At 51.2% G+C, this 22,373-nt stretch overlaps 6 protein-coding genes across 6 annotated transcripts; 2 read left to right on the top strand and 4 right to left on the bottom strand.

Annotated features, from left to right (window-relative positions):
• Positions 1–193: 193 nt before the first annotated feature.
• Positions 194–1,164, bottom strand: ASPSYDRAFT_90232 (ribulose-phosphate 3-epimerase RPE1; the record flags this gene model as incomplete). Its single annotated transcript, XM_040852304.1, has 3 exons — positions 194–457; positions 547–798; positions 922–1,164. 3 exons carry the CDS (start codon positions 1,162–1,164, stop codon positions 194–196), a joined length of 759 nt encoding a protein of 252 aa, XP_040701853.1.
• Positions 1,165–2,593: 1,429 nt separating this feature from the next.
• Positions 2,594–12,374, top strand: ASPSYDRAFT_58599 (uncharacterized protein; the record flags this gene model as incomplete). Its single annotated transcript, XM_040849560.1, has 7 exons — positions 2,594–5,445; positions 6,258–6,450; positions 7,370–8,185; positions 8,242–8,497; positions 8,546–9,814; positions 10,744–11,878; positions 11,933–12,374. 7 exons carry the CDS (start codon positions 2,594–2,596, stop codon positions 12,372–12,374), a joined length of 6,963 nt encoding a protein of 2,320 aa, XP_040701854.1.
• A 484-nt stretch (positions 12,375–12,858) lies between these two features.
• ASPSYDRAFT_58601 (SDR family oxidoreductase) lies at positions 12,859–13,659 on the bottom strand (the record flags this gene model as incomplete). Its single annotated transcript, XM_040849561.1, has 1 exon — positions 12,859–13,659. The coding sequence occupies one exon, from the start codon at positions 13,657–13,659 to the stop codon at positions 12,859–12,861; it is 801 nt and encodes a 266-aa protein (XP_040701855.1).
• Positions 13,660–14,417: 758 nt separating this feature from the next.
• On the bottom strand, positions 14,418–16,305 carry ASPSYDRAFT_32129 (MFS transporter; the record flags this gene model as incomplete). Its single annotated transcript, XM_040844943.1, has 3 exons — positions 14,418–15,775; positions 15,832–16,114; positions 16,147–16,305. 3 exons carry the CDS (start codon positions 16,303–16,305, stop codon positions 14,418–14,420), a joined length of 1,800 nt encoding a protein of 599 aa, XP_040701856.1.
• Positions 16,306–16,713: 408 nt separating this feature from the next.
• ASPSYDRAFT_46043 (uncharacterized protein) lies at positions 16,714–16,953 on the top strand. The gene has a single exon (XM_040847147.1). It carries the CDS (start codon positions 16,733–16,735, stop codon positions 16,898–16,900), a length of 168 nt encoding a protein of 55 aa, XP_040701857.1. The 5' UTR covers positions 16,714–16,732; the 3' UTR covers positions 16,901–16,953.
• Positions 16,954–17,408: 455 nt separating this feature from the next.
• ASPSYDRAFT_153147 (uncharacterized protein) lies at positions 17,409–22,323 on the bottom strand (the record flags this gene model as incomplete). The annotated part of the gene is made up of 8 exons (XM_040842254.1): positions 17,409–17,729; positions 18,037–18,730; positions 19,318–20,389; positions 20,450–20,914; positions 21,070–21,116; positions 21,147–21,180; positions 21,548–22,120; positions 22,170–22,323. The coding sequence occupies 8 exons, from the start codon at positions 22,321–22,323 to the stop codon at positions 17,409–17,411; spliced, it is 3,360 nt and encodes a 1,119-aa protein (XP_040701858.1).
• Positions 22,324–22,373: the final 50 nt, after the last annotated feature.

A 22,373-nucleotide genomic window follows, 5' to 3' on the forward strand; every position in this document is an offset into this window, starting at 1 on the left:
CAGTGTACAATCAATGGATTGCTTCTTTCGATTATTATCGGGGTCACTGCCCTAATTTTGTAAGTCTCCCAAAAAAAAAAGAGTAATTATCACATGCATAAAAATTCGCAATTCGAAATTAAAATATCTCGTTCCGTCATAATCGTCCCTTTTTAAAAGCTCTAATTATACCAACTCCGCCCAGGCGTTTCAGTCATTCCTTTCTGTATTTATCAACCGCTTCGCGCAGCTTCTGGATGACGTCGCCGGGGTCCTGGGCGCCGAAGACAGCCGAGCCAGCGACGATGACGTTGGCACCGGCTTCAGCCGCCTGGTCGACCGTGCCGACACCTAACCCTCCATCAACTTCGATGTTCAAGTTTGGGTATCGCTCACGCAGCGCGCGCACTTTGGGGAGCTCCGAAGCCATGAACTTCTGGCCGCCAAAACCGGGGTGCACGGTCATGACGAGAACCATCTGATCAGAAACAAATGTTAGCATCGTTGTTCACACCAAAGCAGCAGAACGGAAGTATATCGGATCGGGGTGGGCTGGCAGCCACTCACGTCTGGCCGCTCCTTGTCATCCTCCGTCGCGAGGATATCCCATAGCACGTCGACGGGTGTATCCGGCTTGATGGCAATACCGGCTTGCATTCCTTCGTCGTGGATATACCGGATGAGCTCCTTTGGGCTGGTTTTGCGGGTTGTCTTGTAGTCTGCAGGGTCCTCAGCCGCGACTGAGGCGACGGCGGCTTCGTAGTGGAAGCAGTACAAATCGCATCCGGCCTTCTTGAAGTCCTTGACCCATTTATGGGGCTATTACGAGTCGATCTAGTTAGCATCGTTGTGATCTGGGCTGCGCCGGTTGCACCGACTGCGCTGGCCGGGATGGACGGATCATCTCGGAGAGCAAAGGAAACTTGGTTTCAGGGCACTGACCTCCATAATCATCATGTGGCAGTCGAACGTCCCCTTTCCGTGGGGTTGGGCTGGACGGTGGACATGTGAACGGATCTTCGTCACAACGGGAGCTCCAAAAGTGATGTTTGGGACGAAGTGGCCGTCCATGATGTCGACATGGAGCCAGTCAGCTCCTTGTTCAATCTTGGCTGAGCATTCGCTACCCAGTGTCGCGAAGTCTGCGCTGAGGATGGAGGGGGCTATAATTGCTGGAGGAGACATGGTTGGTGGTGAAAGTGGGTATGTAGGAGGGGTGATAGAATTGGAAGTTGTTGGATTCAACGGAATAGTCTATGTCAAGAGTATATATACAAATGGAAGAAGACAAAGGCAACGAAAAAAAATAAAAAAGAGCGGCGAGCTGTGGTCCGGTATTAAGTAAGGGATTGTTTCATGGGGGTTGTGATTGTTAATTGTTTGTCCGGAGGAGGAGCTCATGACGGCCAGAACAAATTAGAATTACCAGCGATTGATATCACCGACTTTTTGCCTCGACGTCACTCCCGGAGAGCCCAATTAGGAAGTCGGCATAGCTGGATAAGGGCTAGGGCCAAGCCTTGCACGTGGCTGTTGGGTGGGGCAACAGGGCCTGGATGCCTGACCTGCAAGTCACGGGAACCAGCTTCCGCCACTTTGGTGATGGTCGGGCGATTAGCGGCCGCCCAGCTCTTCCTTTTTCGATGCCGATTAGATTGGGATCTCCAAGTCGATGGTCGGGTGACCGACACTGTTTGACCACGGACGGAATATCCTTTTCGGTCTTTCCCGCTCCCTGACTGGAGCACAGTTGCAGAAAAGGTGCCTAATTAGCGATGTTTACTGACGAGACTGCATAGAATCTGCAGTAATTAGCAACACTCAACAACTCGCGCCCAAGTGGCACCGTGGCATCATGTTGAGCCCAAGCAAGACGTTTGCCTGCTGATCACCGTTCGACAGTGGTTGCAAGTTACATTGTCGCCAGATTCACCCTCCGACAACGCACAGGAGCAGACATGGATGGTTTCTAAAGATAGCCTGCCCGGCGCTTGCAGTTCGTCCATCACACCAATCAGCGATGTCTATTTTAGGTGACTGGGGAAACAATTTGGTTCGGCGGTTCGTTGCAGTCACAATCAGGATTCGCTCATTATGATTGGTGTGACGGCCTTTTTAGGTGCTTCTTTGGCTCTCAACACCTGCCTGTCAGCGCCCAGCGAGGCCCTCCTGTTCGAAGCGCCTTCCGAGAGACAGCCAATAACTGTTGTTCTAAGACATTGGGACAGGGATTCCTGGGCCAAGTGTGCGCAGTGTTGCATTAGGTTCTGCACTGAGGATGGCGGGTTCGAAAGCGCTTTCTTGAGATCTCCACTCCTCCCCGCGCTGGAGATCTATTTATCAAAGCCCTGCGCTACTTCTTGCGGGCAGTCTTTTTGTTTCTTCTGTTGTGGAGTTGTCCTTTGTTTTGCGTGCCTTTCTCGGTTTGTTCGGTCGTGCCTTCGGCTCTGGTAGCAAGGCCAACTTTCTTTATATTCGTTTCCTTACCATTTTTTCGTGAAGTCCCGTTGATCGGGTCGAACGCATTGAGATACCCCTAGAAGTACCATTTGCTGAGTTGACCCGGTTCACCGATCACGTACTATAATTGATCTAGCATACTACGAGGCACGATATGGCTGCGCCGAATCGTCCTACCGCTAGATGCCCTCCTTCCCGGCAGGTCCGGGGAACAAGGCTTAATACAATAATCGAGGATTCACGCGAGACGCAATTTTCAGATAGGCCTGGACATAGCCCAACCGACAATGGCCAAAGGAGTCCGGTACCGCAATTGAAATTGAGAACCGCTGGTCTGTCGTCACAGGCGGTTCCACGCCAACGGTTTCTGTCGCCGCTCTCTGCCAGCTCGGTCTCATGTTGCTCGGATGAAGATTGGCAAGAACAGATGAACAAATTCGATGATCTCTATGATGCCACGGACGATGACTCTGATTTTAGTGACGAGTGTGCATCATATTCTAGCACTCGGCCCACGAGCATGACAACACCAACAACAGCGAGGGATTCGGTGGGATCTCAAGGCTCCCGAAGACGGTATCCATCTATTGATATTCCTTCGTCAAATACATGGCCCTCACTCAACGGTGCTCCGAAGAGCTCACCAGTTCCACCGACTCCGCCGCAAAAGATTCCTGTTTCACCGGCCGCTCTCTCGCTACTTTCACGCTCAGTGCCGGCAATGCACGCGACGCCGTCATTAGATGGTAGCGTGTCGTCGGACCAAGTGTCCAACCTTAGCACTCCATCCACGCCGTCTTTGCAATCTCTCCCAGATACCGACTGGAACTCGCGTGGGATTCACGTTCTTCCAGATCTCGAGGGAGATGTGCATCACTCAGATCTTGACAACTCCGAGGCTGGCGAGGAGGTACCACGCATTGAGGTACCAATCGAAAGTGTTGACGACGATTGGCGGCGATTTATTGGAGACTTTCCACAGATAAACGGCCAAACCACGCCGACTGCCGGTTATTTTGCAGAAGCTGAACCTCCGCGAGAAGATACACCTTCCGATCGAGGGGTTGCTCTCCCCGAGGGCGCTCTCGCGACACTGCAATTTATTCCTCTGGAGGGAACGCCAGAACCGTGGTCTGAAACTTCTGATAACGAGGAGATGTCAGAGATCCCACTAGCCCCTCGGAGACGCTCACTTGATGATGAGACTCCAGTTTCGCAGCTGTCAGAGTACAGCTTTACTGGTCTTGACATCCCATCACCTGGGGGCTTCTTTGACTCGCTGGGTCCTCGAGCTCGTCACACCTGGTCTCTACCAAAGCTCAGCCAAGCACCCACGTCGGCCACAGCCGAGACGTTCTACAATATTCCATTTTCGCGGGGTGAAGGAGAGATCGTCGAACAAGTCGTCAATCTTCCAGATAGGTCGAACGATGAGCAATTGACTGCAGTATATGCGCCGCCGACTGCGGTCAGAATCCCAGAGAGCCCTGCGCATCCGCCAACCGATGGTTCAATAAGCCCTGTCAGCGAAGGCGTTCATGAGATTTCGAGACCCGCCACCACGTATGATCCAGATGAACAGGATGAGAATTATGCCGCGGAACTGCAGAAGAAAGCAATGTCAAGCTTGGATAGGACCAGCGTTTGGCTGGCGGCCCAGGCCTCGTATCTTGCAGCACTCAGCGAAACGAACCCAGCCAATAGCGTTGAGGAAGAAGGCGAGCAGGCTCCTGATATTGACGAGCAGAAAAGTCAAAAGGCCTCTTCCCCCCAGCTTGTTCGGAAGAATTCCGTGCACTTTATCTCCGAAACGTTACCGGAACCTCTCAGCTCTCTTCCTGCTGTTCATGCAAGCAAGGATTCGATCTACTGGCGTGGTTTCAAGTTCCTGTTGGGTCAGTGTCAACGCCGAGATACCTTTGTGCACCGTGCGACTAGGTTCGATGCTGTGCAATCTACCCGCCAAGGTCTGTCTGGTGTGCACAACAAGTGTCTTCGAGGAAACTACGAACTGGTTCTTCCTGAGCGACCATCCTACAGCGGCCCGTTCTCGCAGTCTCCCCGCAAATCTGTCCTAGGGTCGGTCCTGCAGGAGAAAGCCCAATTCTCCATGATTGAGAAGGAACAATTGGTTCTTTCACAATTAAGCCAACCAATGTGGGCCATGGAGGCCTTCAGGTTTTTGAATGCTGGCAGGCTTGTTGCGAGCCCTGCTCAGAAACGTCTTTCGCTGAGTAATGCCGGCACAGCCGCCCGAACGAACCCCAAGCGCCGTCAGGTTAGGGTTCTCGACCTGGGTGGCCATGCTACGGCGGAGTGGGCATGGCATCTTGCACACGAGTATCCTGATGTCAAGATTTACACTGTCTACACTGAGTACCAGCAAGTCAACAAGGCCATCAAGGGTCCTGAAAACCACCGCCACATCGAAGTGTCTCAGCTATGGAATCTCCCATTCTCTGACAATAAGTTCGACGTGATCTCGGCTCGCTCCCTCCCTGCCTTCCTTAAGACCGAACGGCCGGCGGGAGAAAGCTTAGACGAGTATGATCTTTGTCTTAAGGAGTGCTATCGCTGCCTCAAACCTGGAGGCTACTTGGAATACCTCGTCATGGACGCTGAGGTTTCACGCGCGGGGCCTTATGCATCTGCGACATCCATTGAGTTCGCCTTCAACCTGAAGATTCGAGGATATGACCCGTTGCCCACAAAGCACTTCACTGGTCGTCTACGGAAACAAGACTTCGTAAACATCAAGCGAGGCTGGATGTATCTTCCGATGGGTACCGAACCACGGAAGCCTCAGGCTCCGAGGGAGACTCCTGACCCAAGAGTTAAGAGCTTGATCGAGGACACGGAAGCCGTTCAAGGGCCATTGGGAAGTACAGCGGACATCGCACCAATCACTGGCTTACTCGGCGGATGGATATGGGAACAGTGGCTTTTGAAACTGCAGGTTGAGATGGGTCGCGGTGACACAAGGTTGCTCGAAGGTATTGGAAGTGTGTTTGATGAGGGCCGTAAGAATGGCTCCGGCTGGACATGCTTGTCCGGCTGGGCTATGAAGCCCCTGTCTAACCACAGGCGCTGAGCCTGCGCTAGGTTGTTTGGAACGTGTTTTTTTATTTTTGCGCTTTCGCCACTCCTTAATTGTTTAATACCGCGCCCTGGTGGCTCACTCTTTTCTGTCGATCGTCCTGGAGACGATCAATCACTATCGTTGATTTGATCTAATAATGTGGATTCAGGGTGGGTTTTGGTGTGCATGTTTTGACGAGCCAGGATTGGAATTGGAGGGACGATGATATGAAGTTTGATACCAATAACAGGAACAGGAAACAATGAAACTGTACTATTCAATCCTACTGCCATCTAAACATTAAAGAATGGTTAAATGCCAATTAGTAGTTCTATAGTCAAATTGTATTTTCCATATTCGGTGAGATCTACACCTGGAAGTGTAATATTTTATATATTCACTAACGATACATTGCGCAAAACTTGCAAGTCATACCACCAAGACCTGCACTAGCCACTTAGACTTGCATTGCAATATGATTCTAGAATACTAATGTTTATTACGTCAGAACAAGATCTTGCAGCCCAACTGTCCCAGCATCCATCTTCAGTAGGAAAGCGTGTCACGTGACCTCCACTCTTTGGCCATCCAGAGCTTCCTCCGCCTTCTCATCCGCAATAGACTACCCCTCTATAGCCCCTGCACAACCAGAACCATGCTCTTCTTCAGGTATGCAATATGAAATATTCATTCGACTACGCTATGCATAGTAATTCCGCTAACCGACAACCCCGTCCAGCTTCTTCAAGACCCTCACGAACCAAGTCGTCACGATAGAGCTCAAGAATGACATCCGTATCCGCGGGACTCTGAAATCAGTCGACCAATACCTCAACATCAAGCTCGACGATATCGATGTCTTAGATCTGGACAAATACCCGCATCTCTCGTCGGTAAAGAACATGTTCATTCGTGGCAGCGTGGTGCGGTATGTGATGTTGCCGCGGTCGGAGGTTGATGTTGGACTTTTGGAGGATGCGACACGGAGAGGTACGGCTGTACCGCTTATTCCCCTTTATTTCAAGGTTTTCTTAAGCTAATGCCGGTTGGTTTTTGCAGAGGCCGCAAACCAGGCGGGTAAAGCTCGGTGATTTGGGTTTGGGTCGACACTTTTATATGAAGACCTATCTACATTAATGAATGCGCCTTTACGATGAGATATGATATCGCTATTGTGTTGTCCGAGGGAAGCACAATGAGGTTGAGGTTTTAGACGGACTATGGTGGCGATACGGCCTGTACTGAGGAAGGGTCTTCCGGTTGGAAATACCGAAGGATACTCGAGAAACAGTCTCACTCTATCGGGGTTATCTTCCTCGGGTTATAAGTGTCCTTGCATAATAATGAACACTGGGCACATTACGCATATTGCTTGCGCCAAAATAGCGAATCCCACTACAACTTTTCCCCAAGCCTTTCTTTGATATTTCCCAATCCGTAGGCCGAGTCCGGCACGTGACTTCGTGTCGCGAAAATCGAGACCGCCGCGGCCCCCGAGATGTTAAGACACTCCCTTCTAATAACCGCGCTATCGTCTCTCGTTTCTTGTATATGCTTTACTTTAAGAGGACATCTGTTATAGAATCAGCATACTAGGCGAGTAATGATTCTTCGACAATCCGATACAATGCAACTAGACTGAACCTGTCCTATCTCTTCTCTTGATCAACCAACGCTCCCCGCACCTTCATCGGATCCTCCATTCGTTTCACGCTTTCTCGACCTAAAAGCCTACGCGCAATCATGGTAGGATCATACCGACGGGTCTCAACGCCGTCAAAACCCGCAAAATCTTCTGGCGCGAAGCCGCAGTCCGCGAAACGAAACAACTCGCTCTTGAACTTCTTCCAGAAAGCGGACGGGCCTTCGCAATCGACCTCGAGACAGGCTCGCATTACCCAGTTTACCGCGCAGGGAGAAAGACCGGGTAAGCGCGTTACAGCTCCACGGCCTCGATTGCTGAAGAGGGAAACTAGTTCGACGAATGGTGGTGGTGGCGAGGAGGGGCTGTTTTTGGGGGATAGCAAGAGAGCCGAGAAGACTGTTGATAAAGGGAGTCCGAGAGGAAGGGACAGGTCTCGAACGCCGGATGATATCTGGGGATTGGAGAACGTTGATGATGGAAAATCCTTGGAGGGGAAGGACAGGTTTAATGAAAATGGCTCTGCGGTGAAACGACGGAAGATGGATTCGACCCCGGCGAATTCTTCCTCGGCGGAGAAGACGGCGAAGAAGGCCCAGAAAGTCAGCGGCCCCTTTATTGACGAGTCGGACAGCGAAGACGAGGAGCTGGAGGAATTTAGGGATTTCGGAGATGAGGACAACCAAGAGCAAGCCCTGGAGAAGAAGAATATGGAGGAATTGGCGACGCCCTCTGACGGAGATCAAACGGCCAGGAAACGGACATTCGCCGCCGACGTACCACCGCTGGTAAGAGAAGCCACGAGCCATATGCAAGATGATGAATACCCGGATTTTGACGATATAGAAGGGGACGAAGCTGAAGGGGAAGAGTTTTTCTTAGGTGCTGTAGATGGAGATGAAGTTAAAGAGTGCGAGGCAGCCTTTGATTTCGATGCAAATGATCTGTCTACGAATACTCCCAACACAGATGAAACGCCTACCTGTCCAGTATGTCAGGGGAGCTTAGAAGGGTTTGACGAAACAGTAAGTTGGGCCATCATGAATAGGGTGTCGAAGAAACTAAGGCAATGTTTCAATAGAACGTTACGACGCATGTCAATGATTGTCTCGATGGAAAACCCAGCACGGTCCTGCCGAAGACACCAAGTACAGATGTTGGCCCGTCTGCGCAGAAAGTAACATTAGCGGATCGTGCTGCTGTGGCAAGGCCAGCGCAACGAGATCCCGTCCAATCCAAACCCTCGAGGGCTTCTTCCGCATTCTCCAAGATCATGACGGCTAATGCTGAAGACACAGCATGGGCGGAGGCAGCAGCAAGCGATGTTGCATCACGAGGCAAACAAGCTTACCAAAGGACTTGCCCGTTTTATAAGATCATCACAGGGTTCTCGATATCAGTGGACGCTTTTCGCTACGGCGCAGTGGAAGCATGTAGCGCGTACTTTTTAAGCCACTTTCACAGCGATCATTACATGGGGCTTTCGAAATCCTGGCGCCATGGGCCGATTTATTGCAGCAGACCAACGGGGAATCTGGTCCGTCAGCAGCTCAAGGTCGATCCAAAATGGATAGTTGACCTTGAGTTTGAAAAGAAGACCGAAGTTCCTGGTACGGGGGGAGTGCAAGTAACTATGATTGAGGCCAACCATTGCCCTGGAAGCGCCATCTTCGTTTTTGAGAAGGCTGTGAGCTCTGGACCTTCCACAAGAATCCAAAGAGTCTTGCATTGTGGTGACTTCCGAGCATCTCCGCAACAAGTGAACCATCCTCTTCTTCGTCCAGACGTTGTTGATCCGAAGACAGGTAAGAGTTGGCAGCAGAGAATTGATGCTTGCTATCTCGACACCACCTATCTAAGCCCCAAGTATGCGTTCCCGAGGCAATCAGATGTCGTGAGCGCATGCGCTGAGCTTTGTGTGCGCATTGATCAAGGTCAATATGACAGCCTTGGCCACATGCCATTTCAGACCGGAACTAGCAAGCCCGTATCAAGAAATCCAATCAGCCAATTTCTCTCGTCCGCCGCTACTGTTGTCAAGCCACCTTCCCAACCAGAACCAAAGTCTAAAGACCGAATACTCGTCGTGATCGGCACCTACAGTATCGGCAAAGAGCGGATATGCCTTGCCATAGCACGCGCACTAAAGAGTAAAATCTACGCAACGCCCGCCAAACAACGTGTATGCGCCTGTTTGGAAGATCCGGAGTTATCCTCGTTACTTACAGATGACCCCGTCAAAGCTCAGGTACACATGCAGACTCTCTTCGAGATCCGGGCAGAGACGCTAAGCGATTATTTGGACTCAATGAAGCCGCATTTTACTCGGGTAGTCGGATTTCGGCCAACCGGGTGGACATACCGACCGCCTGCTGGCAGGACACTGGAGAACCCGCCCGTCTCAACCGTGCTCCACTCTGCACACTGGCAGACTCCGTTCTCGGTGCGTGATCTTACACCGCAACGGGGGAGCACGCGAGAAAGTGCTTGTTTTGGTGTCCCCTATAGCGAGCATAGCTCATTCCGGGAATTGACTATGTTTTGCTGTGCGTTGCGGTTAGGCCGGATCATTCCAACAGTCAATGTCGGTAACCAGAAGAGTCGGGAGCGCATGAAAGCTTGGTTCGACAAGTGGGAAGCAGAAAAGCGCAAGAGTGGGCTGTTTAGAGTGAACGGAGATGATTGGTAGCCTTGTACATATAGTGATACACCGGTGCATATAGCCGCATAGCATAATAATGAATTAATGATGCCATGCAAAAAGGATCAAATATGTGTTGTTTATGCCTGAGGCTGAAACGCCACCTGCCCTCCCAATCACGGGGCCGGCAAAGGGAATGATGACGGGACCCCAAAATGGCAAAATAGAGCACGGACGGATAGTCGGAGCGGTAGCAATTCAGGCTTCAGCATCTCGCCAAAGTTCGTCTCTTCCTCTCCATTATTACATCTCCAGGCGGGGTGGCCACAGCCGTCGAATTTTCTTTCATTGGCTCCGGGGAGCGCCTCTTTCTGCTGATTGGCTTAGTCGACCAAACCACGAAGTGCTTCCTCATGGTCCGCCAGTCAAAGGCGAATGATTACTGCAATGAGGGGCCGTGAGGATCTCCAGCGCCAAATGAAGTCTAACGTCGTTCAAGAACAACCGACGAAAGTGGGCGGGGAAGCAGGATCGGGGATGTGAGTCGGCTGGCACTCACTGCGAGCGAAACCCCAGACTCCCGACCTCGACTTCCGTGCGGTTGCTTTGCCTCGGGGACCGCTTCGTCGATTGCCTTCCATAAATATCCCCATACAGAATGCTGTGTTACTTGTCTCTGCTTGATATTTTGAACAGCATGGACTGAAGCGAAGTCGACTTATTCAAATTTACTCTTTCCCATCGTTTTTCCCCTGTGGATAAGAGCCTCCGTTTTTGAAAACGACGCGTTGCCCGCCGCTATATTCTCCGCTCTCTTGTCTCAACTACCACTAACTGGGTTAGTGCCTTCCTCATTGTTGCTCTGCGTTTCTGCTGGGATCTTCATTCCGCGTTTTTTTAATTGTCCTGGTGTAGCTGGATGGTACTAACCTCTACTTGCAGGTTCGCCCACCATGATTACCGATATTATCACACCAGACCTCATCTCTCCGGAGAGGTTGGCCTATGCCCTCTTAGGGCTCCTGGCCGCTTACTACGTTCTCCCATACCTTGCGACATGGCGATTGAGTGATATCCCCGCTCCAGGTCTGGCTGCGTGGACCAACTTTTGGTTGTTATTCCAGACTCGCAAGGGTCATCGGTTCCTCAGCGTTGATGCTGCCCACAAGAAGCATGGAAAGCTTGTTCGCATTGCGCCTCGCCACGTCTCAATCGCCGATGACGCAGCTATCCAGGCTGTCTATGGACACGGAAACGGGTTCTTGAAGGCTGATTTCTATGATGCTTTCGTTTCCATCCGTCGTGGTTTGTTCAACACCCGCGATCGTGCGGAGCACACCCGCAAGCGCAAGACTGTCTCCCACACCTTCTCTGCGAAGTCGATTGGTCAGTTCGAGCAGTACATTCACGGTAACATTGAGAACCTTGTCAAGCAGCTGAACCGCACCTCTGAGCTCCAGCGCAACCCTAAGAACGGCTATGCTACCGTTGATGCTCTCAACTGGTTCAACTTCGTGGCTTTCGACATCATCGGTGACCTTGCTTTCGGTGCTCCATTCGGTATGCTTGACAAGGGCCAGGATATTGCTGAGATGCGCAAGAACCCCGACGACCCTCCTTCTTACGTCCGTGCTGTTGAGGTTCTTAACCGCCGTGGTGAGGTCTCGGCCACTATTGGTTGCTACCCTGCTATCAAGCCGTTCGCCAAGTACCTTCCCGATCGCTTCTTCCGTGACGGCATTGAGGCTGTTGAGAACTTGGCTGGTATCGCTGTTGCCTGTGTCAATGAACGTCTAAAGCCCGAGGTCATGGCCAACAACACTCGTGTGGATCTTCTTGCACGCTTGATGGAAGGCAAGGACGCCAATGGTAACAAGCTTGGCCGTGCTGAACTTACCGCCGAGGCCTTGACTCAATTGATTGCCGGCTCTGACACTACCTCAAACACTTCTTGCGCCATCCTTTACTGGTGTCTTCGCACTCCAGGCGTCATTGACAAGCTTCACAAGTGCTTGGATGAGGCGCTTCCGAAGGATATCGATGTTCCTACGCACGCGATGGTTAAGGAGATTCCTTAGTAAGTTAAACCGTATTTGTTTCAAGTCTTGAACCCGGCTAACCGCTTTTCCAGCCTTCAATGGGTCATCTGGGAAACCATGCGCATTCACAGCACCTCCGCTATGGGTCTTCCCCGTGAGATTCCCGAAGGAAACGCACCTGTCGAAATCTGTGGCCACACCTTCAAGGGTGGCGATGTCCTCTCCGTCCCCAGCTATACAATCCACCACTCCAAGGAAATCTGGGGCCCCGATGCCGACGACTTTGTTCCCGAGCGCTGGGACCCTGCACGCCTCACCCCCCGCCAGAAGGCTGCCTTCATTCCTTTCAGCACCGGCCCTCGTGCCTGTGTTGGCCGTAACGTCGCTGAGATGGAACTCCTTGTCATCTGCGCTACTGTCTTCCGCATGTTTGACTGGCAGTTGCAGCAGGATGGACCAATGGAGACAAGTGAAGGTTTCCTGCGGAAGCCCCTGGGCTTGACCGTCGGTGTCAAGAAGAGAGCAATTGTCTAGACGCAGGTTACTTCAGTTTTACATTCGCACTGAAATTCAGCGAAATTGGGTTTATGGAATATGAGAGGTACTTGGGAGGAATATACCTTGGTCACTGTACGAGACAATTTGCGCATGGCCCGTGACGACTATTGTATGTAGTATGCAGTCTGTCTTGACGAAATGATTTACTTGTATATATTTCAAATTTTCATCTTTTTAACCATGAGACTGGAAAACCCTAGTAGGAACTACTTAAAAAATAAACTAGCAAATTGCACTCTCGGGATTATGCTGCTACGACCAAATCGTAGTACTTGGTTTCATTGAACTGTAAGTTCTTATTTCATCTTAGTAGAATAGTGGGTGTTTTAGTTCCGGTTATTTTTGTTGAGCCAAGACAGTAGATTCATAATGATTTGCATTCATTTAGTCATATATCCTCATTTTCACCATAACACCTTATCCATCCAAGCTCCAACCAAATGGTATAGAAATACAGCGTTTACCGCACAGTGTATCCACCGTCAATGACAAGGTCCGCACCAGTTGTGTAAGTACTGGCATCACTGACCAAGTAGACATAGGCACCCTTCAACTCCTTGGCATCACCATGTCGGCCCATAGGGATCATACTAAGCCAGAGGTCCTGAGTCTTCTGATCCACAAAGTCGCTCAGCCCGGTATCAATGTAACCAGGCGAGATGGAGTTGACACGCGCAAAGTCCCTCCACTCGTTCGCCAACGACCTCGCCATGTGAATACACCCAGCCTTCGCAACGTTATAACTCGTCTGCTCTTGCGGGAAGTTCGCAATGTGTCCACTCATACTCGCGGTGATAACCAGACTGCCCGACCCGCGCTGCTTAAAGTGCGGCCCCACAGCCTTCGCGCAGTGGAATGTCCCCGTCAAATCCGTCTGCACAACCTCCTCCCAGTCCTTAACTGAGCCGTCCAGGATACCCGAGTTCGCGGTGCGTCCGGCATTCGCGATGAATGCGTCGATTTGTCCGAACTCTGCGATAACGTCCTTCACTAGCTTCTCCACGCTCTCGTAGTTGCCGATGTCGAGCTTGTAGGCCTTCGCCTTGACGCCGTAGTCGCGGGATAGCTCTTGGGCGTTCTTCTCGCCACCTTCGGGACGGGAGGAGTAGGTGATTGCGACGTTGGCGCCCATTTCGGCGCAGCCACGGGCGGCTTCAATGCCCATGCCGCGGGGGCCAGAGGCGCCGGTGATAACGACAACCTTGCCCTTTAGGCCGAAGAGGTCTTGGAGGTGGGAGGCCTTGGGGACTTGCTGAGGCATGGTGGTGGTATTTGCGAAGTAGGTAAAATGTAGTAAAGTAAGGTGAGAAGGAAAGTTAAGAGTAGTAAAGTCTTGGTTGGTTATAGTAAGTTAGATAGATGCTCAATCTAGGGAATTAAGCTGGTTTATATGGAGAAGAGAAGCTTGCGATGACGTCGGCGTGATTTCACACTAAGAGCTGAGGCGGAGACCCGGATACTTCACGGACAAGCAGTGAGCTCACTCGAAAACAAGATAAATGGGGCTCCTATTTATGTTTTCACTTCTAGACTGCCAGTCGCCAGGGAACCCGGTGAAAGGGCCTCAGATTGTTTCTTGTTCTGCGCGTGGTGAGGGGCATTACTGGGTCTATGACGCCACGAAGAGGGGTGTGGGGACCTTGTCTGCCTGTAACTGTTCAGCTACTGTAGTAGACGACCGACTGTCAGCATTAGAGACAAAATACTAAGCAGGGGGCGCATCTTGGATGGCAGGGTTTGATAGGGGTGGTTTGACGATTTGGGTTTCTAGTGCTGCCCATGGCTGAGATTGTAACGGATGATTGAGGCATCTGGTGAGGGGTTTGGGATAGCGGCGGCTGACGGAGGGGTGACTGATGATAACTCATCACTCTCGTGTCCGACCTCAATCAACACCGTACGACGTGTCGATTGTGTTTTGATCGACGGATTAATGCTAGCTGGAATATTCCGTTAACTGCTCTAGTATCATATCGCATTCAGTCATCTATAATTCTATCCTCATATATATAATACTGTCTAGCGGAGCAATCCCTCTCCCTCCTCACCAGGCGCATGTTTCGCCATTGCCACGGCGTCTCGTCGGCCGCGCTCTGCATTGACCAGCCACACTAGTGGCATTGGCAGAACAATCAGTATTCCAATGAAAATGAAACCGGACCGGACGGAGCCGGTGGCATCGATGAGGGCGCCGACGATCGCCGGTCCCACGAATGAGCTTCCTTTGTCGGTGGCCGCATACAGTGCGTAAAACGCAGCCTCACTGCCTGGTGGGATCAGCTCTCCAAACAATGAACGGCAGTAGGATGCGAGTCCCCCAGAGACGACCCCATGTACAACACCAAGAGGGAAGATTTCCCACGGCTGCTGGAGTCCAAACACACCCCAGTTTTGGATGAAAGGGATGTAAGCCAGCATTCCGTAGAGAGGGATAATCTCAAAGAGTGCTATGCAGAGAAGAATGGTATGGTTTGACGCTAGCGCGAACCGCCGGGCCACAACAGGCCACAGGAACGCCCCGGCCATTCCCGAAGTAGTGGCCGTGACCGACAAGCAACCAACAGCAACGGTACTCAGATGCAATTCCGTCCGCGCAAAGAGGATTGCTGTCCCAGAAACAGTTGCTATAGCGTCTGATATCAAGAACCACGCGGCGAGGAATATTACAACCTCACGTAGACGCAGGGCGACCTTAATTGTCCTCCAGAGAGACTTCCACGCGAATCCAACGAGACGTAGCCAGACGCGCCATTTCTGCCGGTAGCCTGAACCCGGAGTGATGCCCTCCAACGGTGGGCCAGGACGGTTACGTAGCCACCGGTTGCAGACGATAGTAAAAGAAGCCCACCATATTCCAACCAAGAGTAGAACAAATCGCATTGGGAGAGTGGGAACTGACTTGGCCATGGAAGTCTTCGACAGTGTGAACAAGAGCAAAATGCTTATAATTTGTACGAAGACCGCAGCACAATAGCCAAGTCCAACACCTCGGGAGGAGATACGCGTGGAGAGCTGAAGCTCAGGAGACGTGGTGCTGGAAGCCTTCCCGGATTCCTCCCGGGTTTCCGCTGGGGAAGGACGGGCGCCGCCATCCTCTTCATCCGTCCATGATCTCAGAGAGAATTCATCCGGGTCCGTATGAAGGTCATGCAGCTCGTCTCCATTCTTATCTGACGCATTCTGAATTGAGGGATCATTGGCCACGAGGATGGGCAGGAACGAATTCAAAACGACAAACGACGAGCCGAGGCAGGTGACGCCGATAACCACGAGGAGTGCTCCAAGTACGAACACTGGGGGCGCAATAAGCATGAAGAGCATGGACGTCGCGGACCCAATAAATCCGAATGCCAGTAGAAGGGTCTTTCGGTTATTTTCTGGAACGAAATCAGCATCAATGCATCATGCAACGGGACATTTACCGCTATCTTACCGTAATCTGCCAGTGCGCTAAAGGACACAAGCGTCAAGGCTTGGATAAGGACCGCCAGAGAGAAGGTATACATAGCAAAACTCGCCGTGTTGACATTCAACCCCATTAGTGGGACCACGCATACATCGTCCGTCGTCGCAGTCCCGTTACCGGCCGCGGGAGGCGCGTTTGGGCCGACACATGGTAGATTACTGGAGAGGAAGTGGCCCTGTTCACGAGCCAGTTGCTCCAAGGTAAGCGGGAGAAACGATCCTGGGATCTTCAGCTTCGAACACCAAATAGCCTGGTCTTGAAGTGCATACCGACACCGCATACCGCGAACACCTCGGCAGCGATTCCGTAGGCGTACCAGCCCCAAATCTCGCGGCGAGATGTGGGGGAGGTATCCTCGCCGGGATAGCGCGGAGATCGGTGTCGATCGGAGTCCGCGTCCGCTTCTTCGGGCGACGAGGCGAGCTGGGAGAAAAACGCCATAGCAGCTGTGATTGAAGACTCAGGAGAAGGACAACATTGGACGGACACGAAAGTTTGAGGAGAGCAGCATGGCTGGAGGAACCAGCACCCAGCAGTGCTGCGGTGGAGCCAGCAGCAGTGCTTCGTCTGGTTGTCCAACAATCTTGCGTTCTTGTGCTGATGACGGAAGATCGGAACTGGCGGGCAGCGGAAAGCCCGGATAGACCCCACCGCCTGGAATGTCTGGCAGTATTGGATATGCTTTCAGCAGGCGGTGTGACTTCTGTCATCTGCGCTGTGATTGGTCGATGTGCTGTATACTGCACAGGACTATTTTGGTTGAGCACAACTACAACCCAGTGACCCGACCTGCTGTACTGACTATTACTTTGCACAATGGGACCGCCAATATTGTATAGATGGCCGGGGATTCGGGCCTCTATGCATTATGGAATTGGATTTCCTTGTGTTCCCTCAAAACTACCCGGGCTTCTCTACACAGGAAGCTGGCGCCGGTCCCGGCCCGACTGTGCCCTTCGTGTTTGGAGTCCATCACTTCTCTCCATTCTCCATTCACCTCTTCGTCTTTGCCTCTTTCCACTTCCTCACCTCTTGACTTTCAAATTCATTCTTGTCTGGTTCTCTTCTACAGGACCCCAACACATCCTACTGTCGCTACCGCCGTTCCTCTTGTCATGCGCCAGTCTTGCCTCACTCTCGTTTGACATTCAGCGCTGCTTTGTCCGCAGACTGCACCACAAGAATCAACTTTCGCTAAACAAACGGCTGTCACAATGTGGATTATCTTACATTGGTTTATTTTTGCTTTGAGCCGGTTGCTGTATCGCATACGCGGTCACGACTCTCGGCAGATTATTAACCATCGTGCGTTCAAAGACCAACCTGAGCCCAACATAATCCTAGAAGCTCCCGAGTGTGGTCAGTCCGGATCACCGTTGCTCCAAAACCACACCTGTCTTGCTCAAGGTAGTACTGGAAAGATGCCAGAGCTGCACTGGAGGGCACCCTCCCATCTCAACATCAAGCAATACGTTTTAGTCTGCGAAGACGTTGACGCACCCATGCCTTTCTCTATCGTTACTCACGGTCTCTTTTTCGGTATTTCATCTACAGCCACCAAGGCCTTCCACGATGATATTGAGCAGAATATGAACTGTATCGGGCGTTTCACCCTGGCGGGCTGGGGCTTTGTCCCGACCATGAAGGGAACCTCCTACATTGGGGCTGCTCCGCCTTTGGGTCACGGAGTCCATCGTTATATCTATACGATAATCGCGCTCGATGAGCCTCTTCACTTTGATCGTCCCGACAAAGTCACCAAAAGTCAAGTCAAAAAGGCCTTGGTTGGCAAAGTTCTCGGTTGGGGTCAATGGACTGGATACTTCGAACGTCCCTGGCCCCGCTGACCCGATATTTTGCAATGGCTTGATGGAGACAAGTTTCATATTCGTCATATAGTAATGGGCCTAGAGAGTGACCTTTGTAGGGGGTTCATGGAATTCAGGCACGCGCAGCCTATCATTACTAATTTGGTATATCCCAAGGTTCTTATTGTTCCCTACGACTTCGCTCCCTGTTATCCGAGCCGACTTCGTCTCACAACTAATTGCCATGCCTATGGCTCGACCTTTCCAGAAACATACTGGATAATGCACTGCATTAATCCAAGTTTCTATTTCCCTAGAGCATTCTTTCCGTCTTGACACTGTCCGCTCGCTTAGCTCCCTAAACCTTGGTCAGACCCTGCAGCAAACAAGCCTCGGCACTGCTGTGCTTACCTGGATCTCCTTCGATTTGCTCTATAAACAATACAATACGACGGATGGCGGGCTCGAAAGATGGCTCACATGCCCTTGACTTGCCAACACCGGCTCTGTGCGATTGACCACTATCCTTGGATAGTGACCGCAGCCCCTTCAGCAGCTCCAAGAGCTTCATCGACCCTTTGCCAAGCAACATGCGTACTAGGACTCCAGTCTCTTCATCTTCCAGTTCCATCTGACCCAGTTGCGACTTGCTCGGTATGCATACGGGCAATGACGAGTCAAATAACACGTCCTTTCGAGTGACGTTGTAGGCCAGACAGGCTGCTTCAAAGAGAGCAAGAGACTGGTCGGTGAGGGCTGGAAGAGTCATGAGAGATGAACCTGGGTTTACTCTACAATCCCTACACCTTAGCATCGCTTGGCCGAGGCCATGTATACGATCGACTAAGTTTAGGATTGTTTCCAGTTCCACCACTGCGTGCACGCCCTGAAGCTCGTTCATGATCTGCAAGGCTCCAATCGAACATTGGCACCCAGTATCTGATTCCATCGAGGCAAGAATAAGTTGATAAATTATGCGGTCGGATACTTCCTTTGACAAATAGGTATTGCCCGGTTTCGATGTATTGGGACTGGGGTATGTCGGCATTGTTGACCCCCTGATGTATTCATAAGTTCTGTCCCCTGAATGAATCACACCTAGTATACTGGATGGAACAGAAGAAGCTAATATAAATGGAGGTATCGATATTCAAACCACAGTTCTTCACGTGCATATGATGCTCTGGTATTCAGGGATTGGAGATACAACCTCGGGTTCGTGGGAAGCGTCATTTCATCAGCCTCACAGTTTTCATCACATCAGTGCGAAAGTTTTGCTAGCCTGTCCCTTCATTTCGCCAAATCACCGTGGAACCACACACTCCCTCCGACCCGTCGAGGGTCGCACAGTTATCTAGGGTATACCATAACTAGGGTACGGTTACCAGAACATTTAGCCCAATATGGGCCACATTTGTCTCTGATGCCTACATGAGCCCGGAATTGGTTTTAGTCTTCTGCGGGGATGGCCTTGAGACGGCGGTCATTCCTAATACCGGCGATTGAGCTACATTCCCTTACTCAGAGTGTATCCGGATACGTGAGTGCACCGCTGGCTTCTGACTATCAAATGAAGATGGTATATTTGAATAAATAATAATTTGAATCATCCGTCTGAAAAACAATAAGTCATGGCCTTGTTAACATATTTAGTTTTACCATAATCAACCGCAGCCTTTGATAAATTTCTTTCATCATCGTCACTTTACCTGCCGACGGTGCCAGGTATTCCTGCGTGTAGACTTGGATCCGATGGACCGTCCGTTGCAAACATGCCAGGCGACGATGCAAAATTCGCTTCACGAATGCGAACTTCTCCTCAGATGGCACACAAAAACCACCAATAATCAATGGACAGGCATCGAGATGCGTCCTGAGCGACACACTACCCACGTTGAATCGTCGGCTGTGGTTTGTGATCCCAGTATCAGCTCTGTATCCCTGACCTAGCGTTCCGAAATACTCTGGAAATAATCTTTCTACCACGTCGTTCTCGGCTGACGTGATTGTGTCAAGTGCGACAAGCAGGTTATCAATACTGAACATTATCACCATGAGGAAATTCATCCTTGTTTGGGAGCAGCCTCGGCATTGGAGTATCGTTTCAGTCAACTGCTGCAGCACCCTTTGGCATGTTAAGATCGAGTCAATGGCAATTGTAGGGCCCGTTTGCAAAGCGCAGGCGTTTACCCGGATCAGGTCCCGAACGGTATGATCATGGCTCTGGCACGGGCAGAGGCTCGAAATGCTGCCGGCATTTGTCACAGGCTCTTCATCGGAGAAACTGTAATCATGTGCTCGTTTTGAAGGATTGGCCTGAGTGAAAAAATTTGATGGATCCGACCCACTTAATGAGGGAAGTGGTTGTGACCAAAAAAGCGTCTCGTGCTTAGGATTTTCAGGGTAAACAGAATTGCCTTGAGGACAGCTCTGAGAAGCACTAGACACGGACTCGCTGTGAGACAAGCAGCCATTGAGGGCGGGGTAGTAGTTTGAAGACGATGCTACATCGAGCGCTTCTGGCGGTGAGTCTGAAAGCCCTTCTGATTGAACTGGCAGGCTATCCTGATCCGTCGATGTTCTTGTTGTTGCGTCGTCAACCCCGATATCGTTCTCGAGCGGGTCGACAAAAGAACAACCTTGAGTAGGGTCGGTAAAGGGGTTCGACATGAACTCATGAAGCCAGCTGTCGGAGGCCATATCGATATCGTTGGAGACTATGTGACGTTCTCAGGTCAGTCTAACCGTTGGAACGAGAGGATTCTGAGTGGACGAACTTGAAGAAGGCGCGGCCGTGATGATGTCCATGAACGTTGGGGTGCGCAAGCTAGGATCTTCATTCAATATGTCGTCAATGTGTCCATGGTCGAAAGTAAGGGTGTCGAAGAGAGGTTTGCTCTCACCATCGACAGACTGTTCGCTCGTATCGAAGCCTAGAAGGGGCTTCTCCTTCACCTTCTTCTTCTGGCCGCGTGACCTTTTATTCGATGGCCCATCACTCCCTCCCTGACCCGTAGAGGGATCAAGATTCGGGTCTCTCTTTTTAGCCGGCCTACCCAGCCGTCTCGATATGCTGTAAACACAGTCAATGTTGTGCTTCTGACACCGCTTACAGGAAGGTCTTTCATGGCTGCAACGGATTTTTGCCTGTTGACACGCATTGCAAGTTGAGCGAACCTTGACGCTCTTAGGAAGTTTATCAGGAGATAATTCGCCTTCCATGGATGAATTTTGAGCAGTATCTTTTCGTCACTGTTTCTTCATGGCACTAGCGTGAGTTTCAAACACAAATATACATCGTCTCGGCGTGGTATATATGGAAGCATGCGGTTCATGGCGTCGCATTTCATTCCGTTTCAACCCCACAGGAATCCAACGCTTCCCCTAATACGTTTACAATAAAAGCAGGTGGAGCCTGGGTAGCAATGGCACTGCATCCTCTCTCTGGCTGTCTTTACATGTTACACGAACCACGTACCACATGGTGCGCCAACAAGTCCTTGAAAGGCTTTCGTGCTCGGCCTGCTGCTGCTGGGAAGCACGCATGGTTTGTGCCATATTAGGTAAGTGTGTAAATGCTTATCACGGGCTTTGTGACACCATTACATGCTGCACTTCGGTAAGGTTCCTGCAGGTTGATCACCTCTAGTTAGGCCCAGCCTTGGACCCTATCTAGGGAGAGCAAAAGTTCTCAACAAATCAGCGCACCTGCATTCTCTACCAACCCAGTATGCAAAACCAAAGGTCTTGGACCATGTGAGTTACACCATGTATTGATGTTAATCAACCCCCGGAACGACGGGACCAACGCCGTCCACCAAACCGCCAGCGGATACTAACCCCCGCCTGTCTGTCCTACATGACAGTCTGCCGACCTCGCGGCCCTCTCACATGCTGCTGCTGAACTCCTAATGGAGTTGCAGCCGTTGCAAACACCGGCTGAGTACAGGGCGCCGACCTCACCCACGTTGTTGTTGGGCTCGGGGTGGACACAGTCCTTGTCAACGTCCCGGTTACTGCTTCGTCATTTTTGACAAAGAAGTAATTTCCCGCCACCGGATGCTTGAGGCCAGAAACCTCTACAAACTGCCGGAGATTGAACCCAGCCCTTGCTTCCATTGTTTTTGGGAAAATATGCCTGAAACACCGGGGGAATGCGTATTCTTCATGCTGCTCAAAAACGAGATAGACATATCGATGATGCGAGCCGGCCGGGGGCTGGGGGGCAATATACTCCGCTATATGCCCCTCGTGCTGACCCTTTCCATGACTACTAGGTTCTAGCCAGGGATGATCAGGGTGGTGCACTGTCATATCCGGCTGGTACCAATGGAGAATAACGGTTAGGTACTCTCCATACAGAACGTCTAGATCAACAAAGACTAGCAGGTATGTTGAATTTGCCTGAAGCCCCCGGCTGCTGATACGCGGCAGAGGATGCGTGTCTGCTTAGAGTTGAGTGCCGTACCCACAAATAAAGGCGCAAGTGATGCCTACCTGACATTAAAATGGTATCTCCTGGGGAAATCCATGGTTCATGGGGATATCGAAGTTCAAGGATTGGTAGGCTGGGTGGGAGGGGGTTCAGCAGCGTGGCGAAGGCAGAACCCAATAACAGATAAATAAGATAGATGACCTTGTGCGGGTACATGCCTACAACTTAAATTATGATGTTATTGTGGGCCTCCTTTGAGGAGAAAC

The sequence above is a fragment of the Aspergillus sydowii genome, assembly GCF_001890705.1.
Source record: "Aspergillus sydowii CBS 593.65 unplaced genomic scaffold ASPSYscaffold_6, whole genome shotgun sequence".
In the NCBI taxonomy this organism is placed as follows: Eukaryota; Fungi; Ascomycota; class Eurotiomycetes; order Eurotiales; family Aspergillaceae; genus Aspergillus; species Aspergillus sydowii.

Bases quoted from the DNA above. Each gene is read 5' to 3' on its own strand.
- ASPSYDRAFT_46043 (XM_040847147.1), top strand. From the start codon at position 16,733: ATGGAATTGGATTTCCTTGTGTTCCCTCAAAACTACCCGGGCTTCTCT.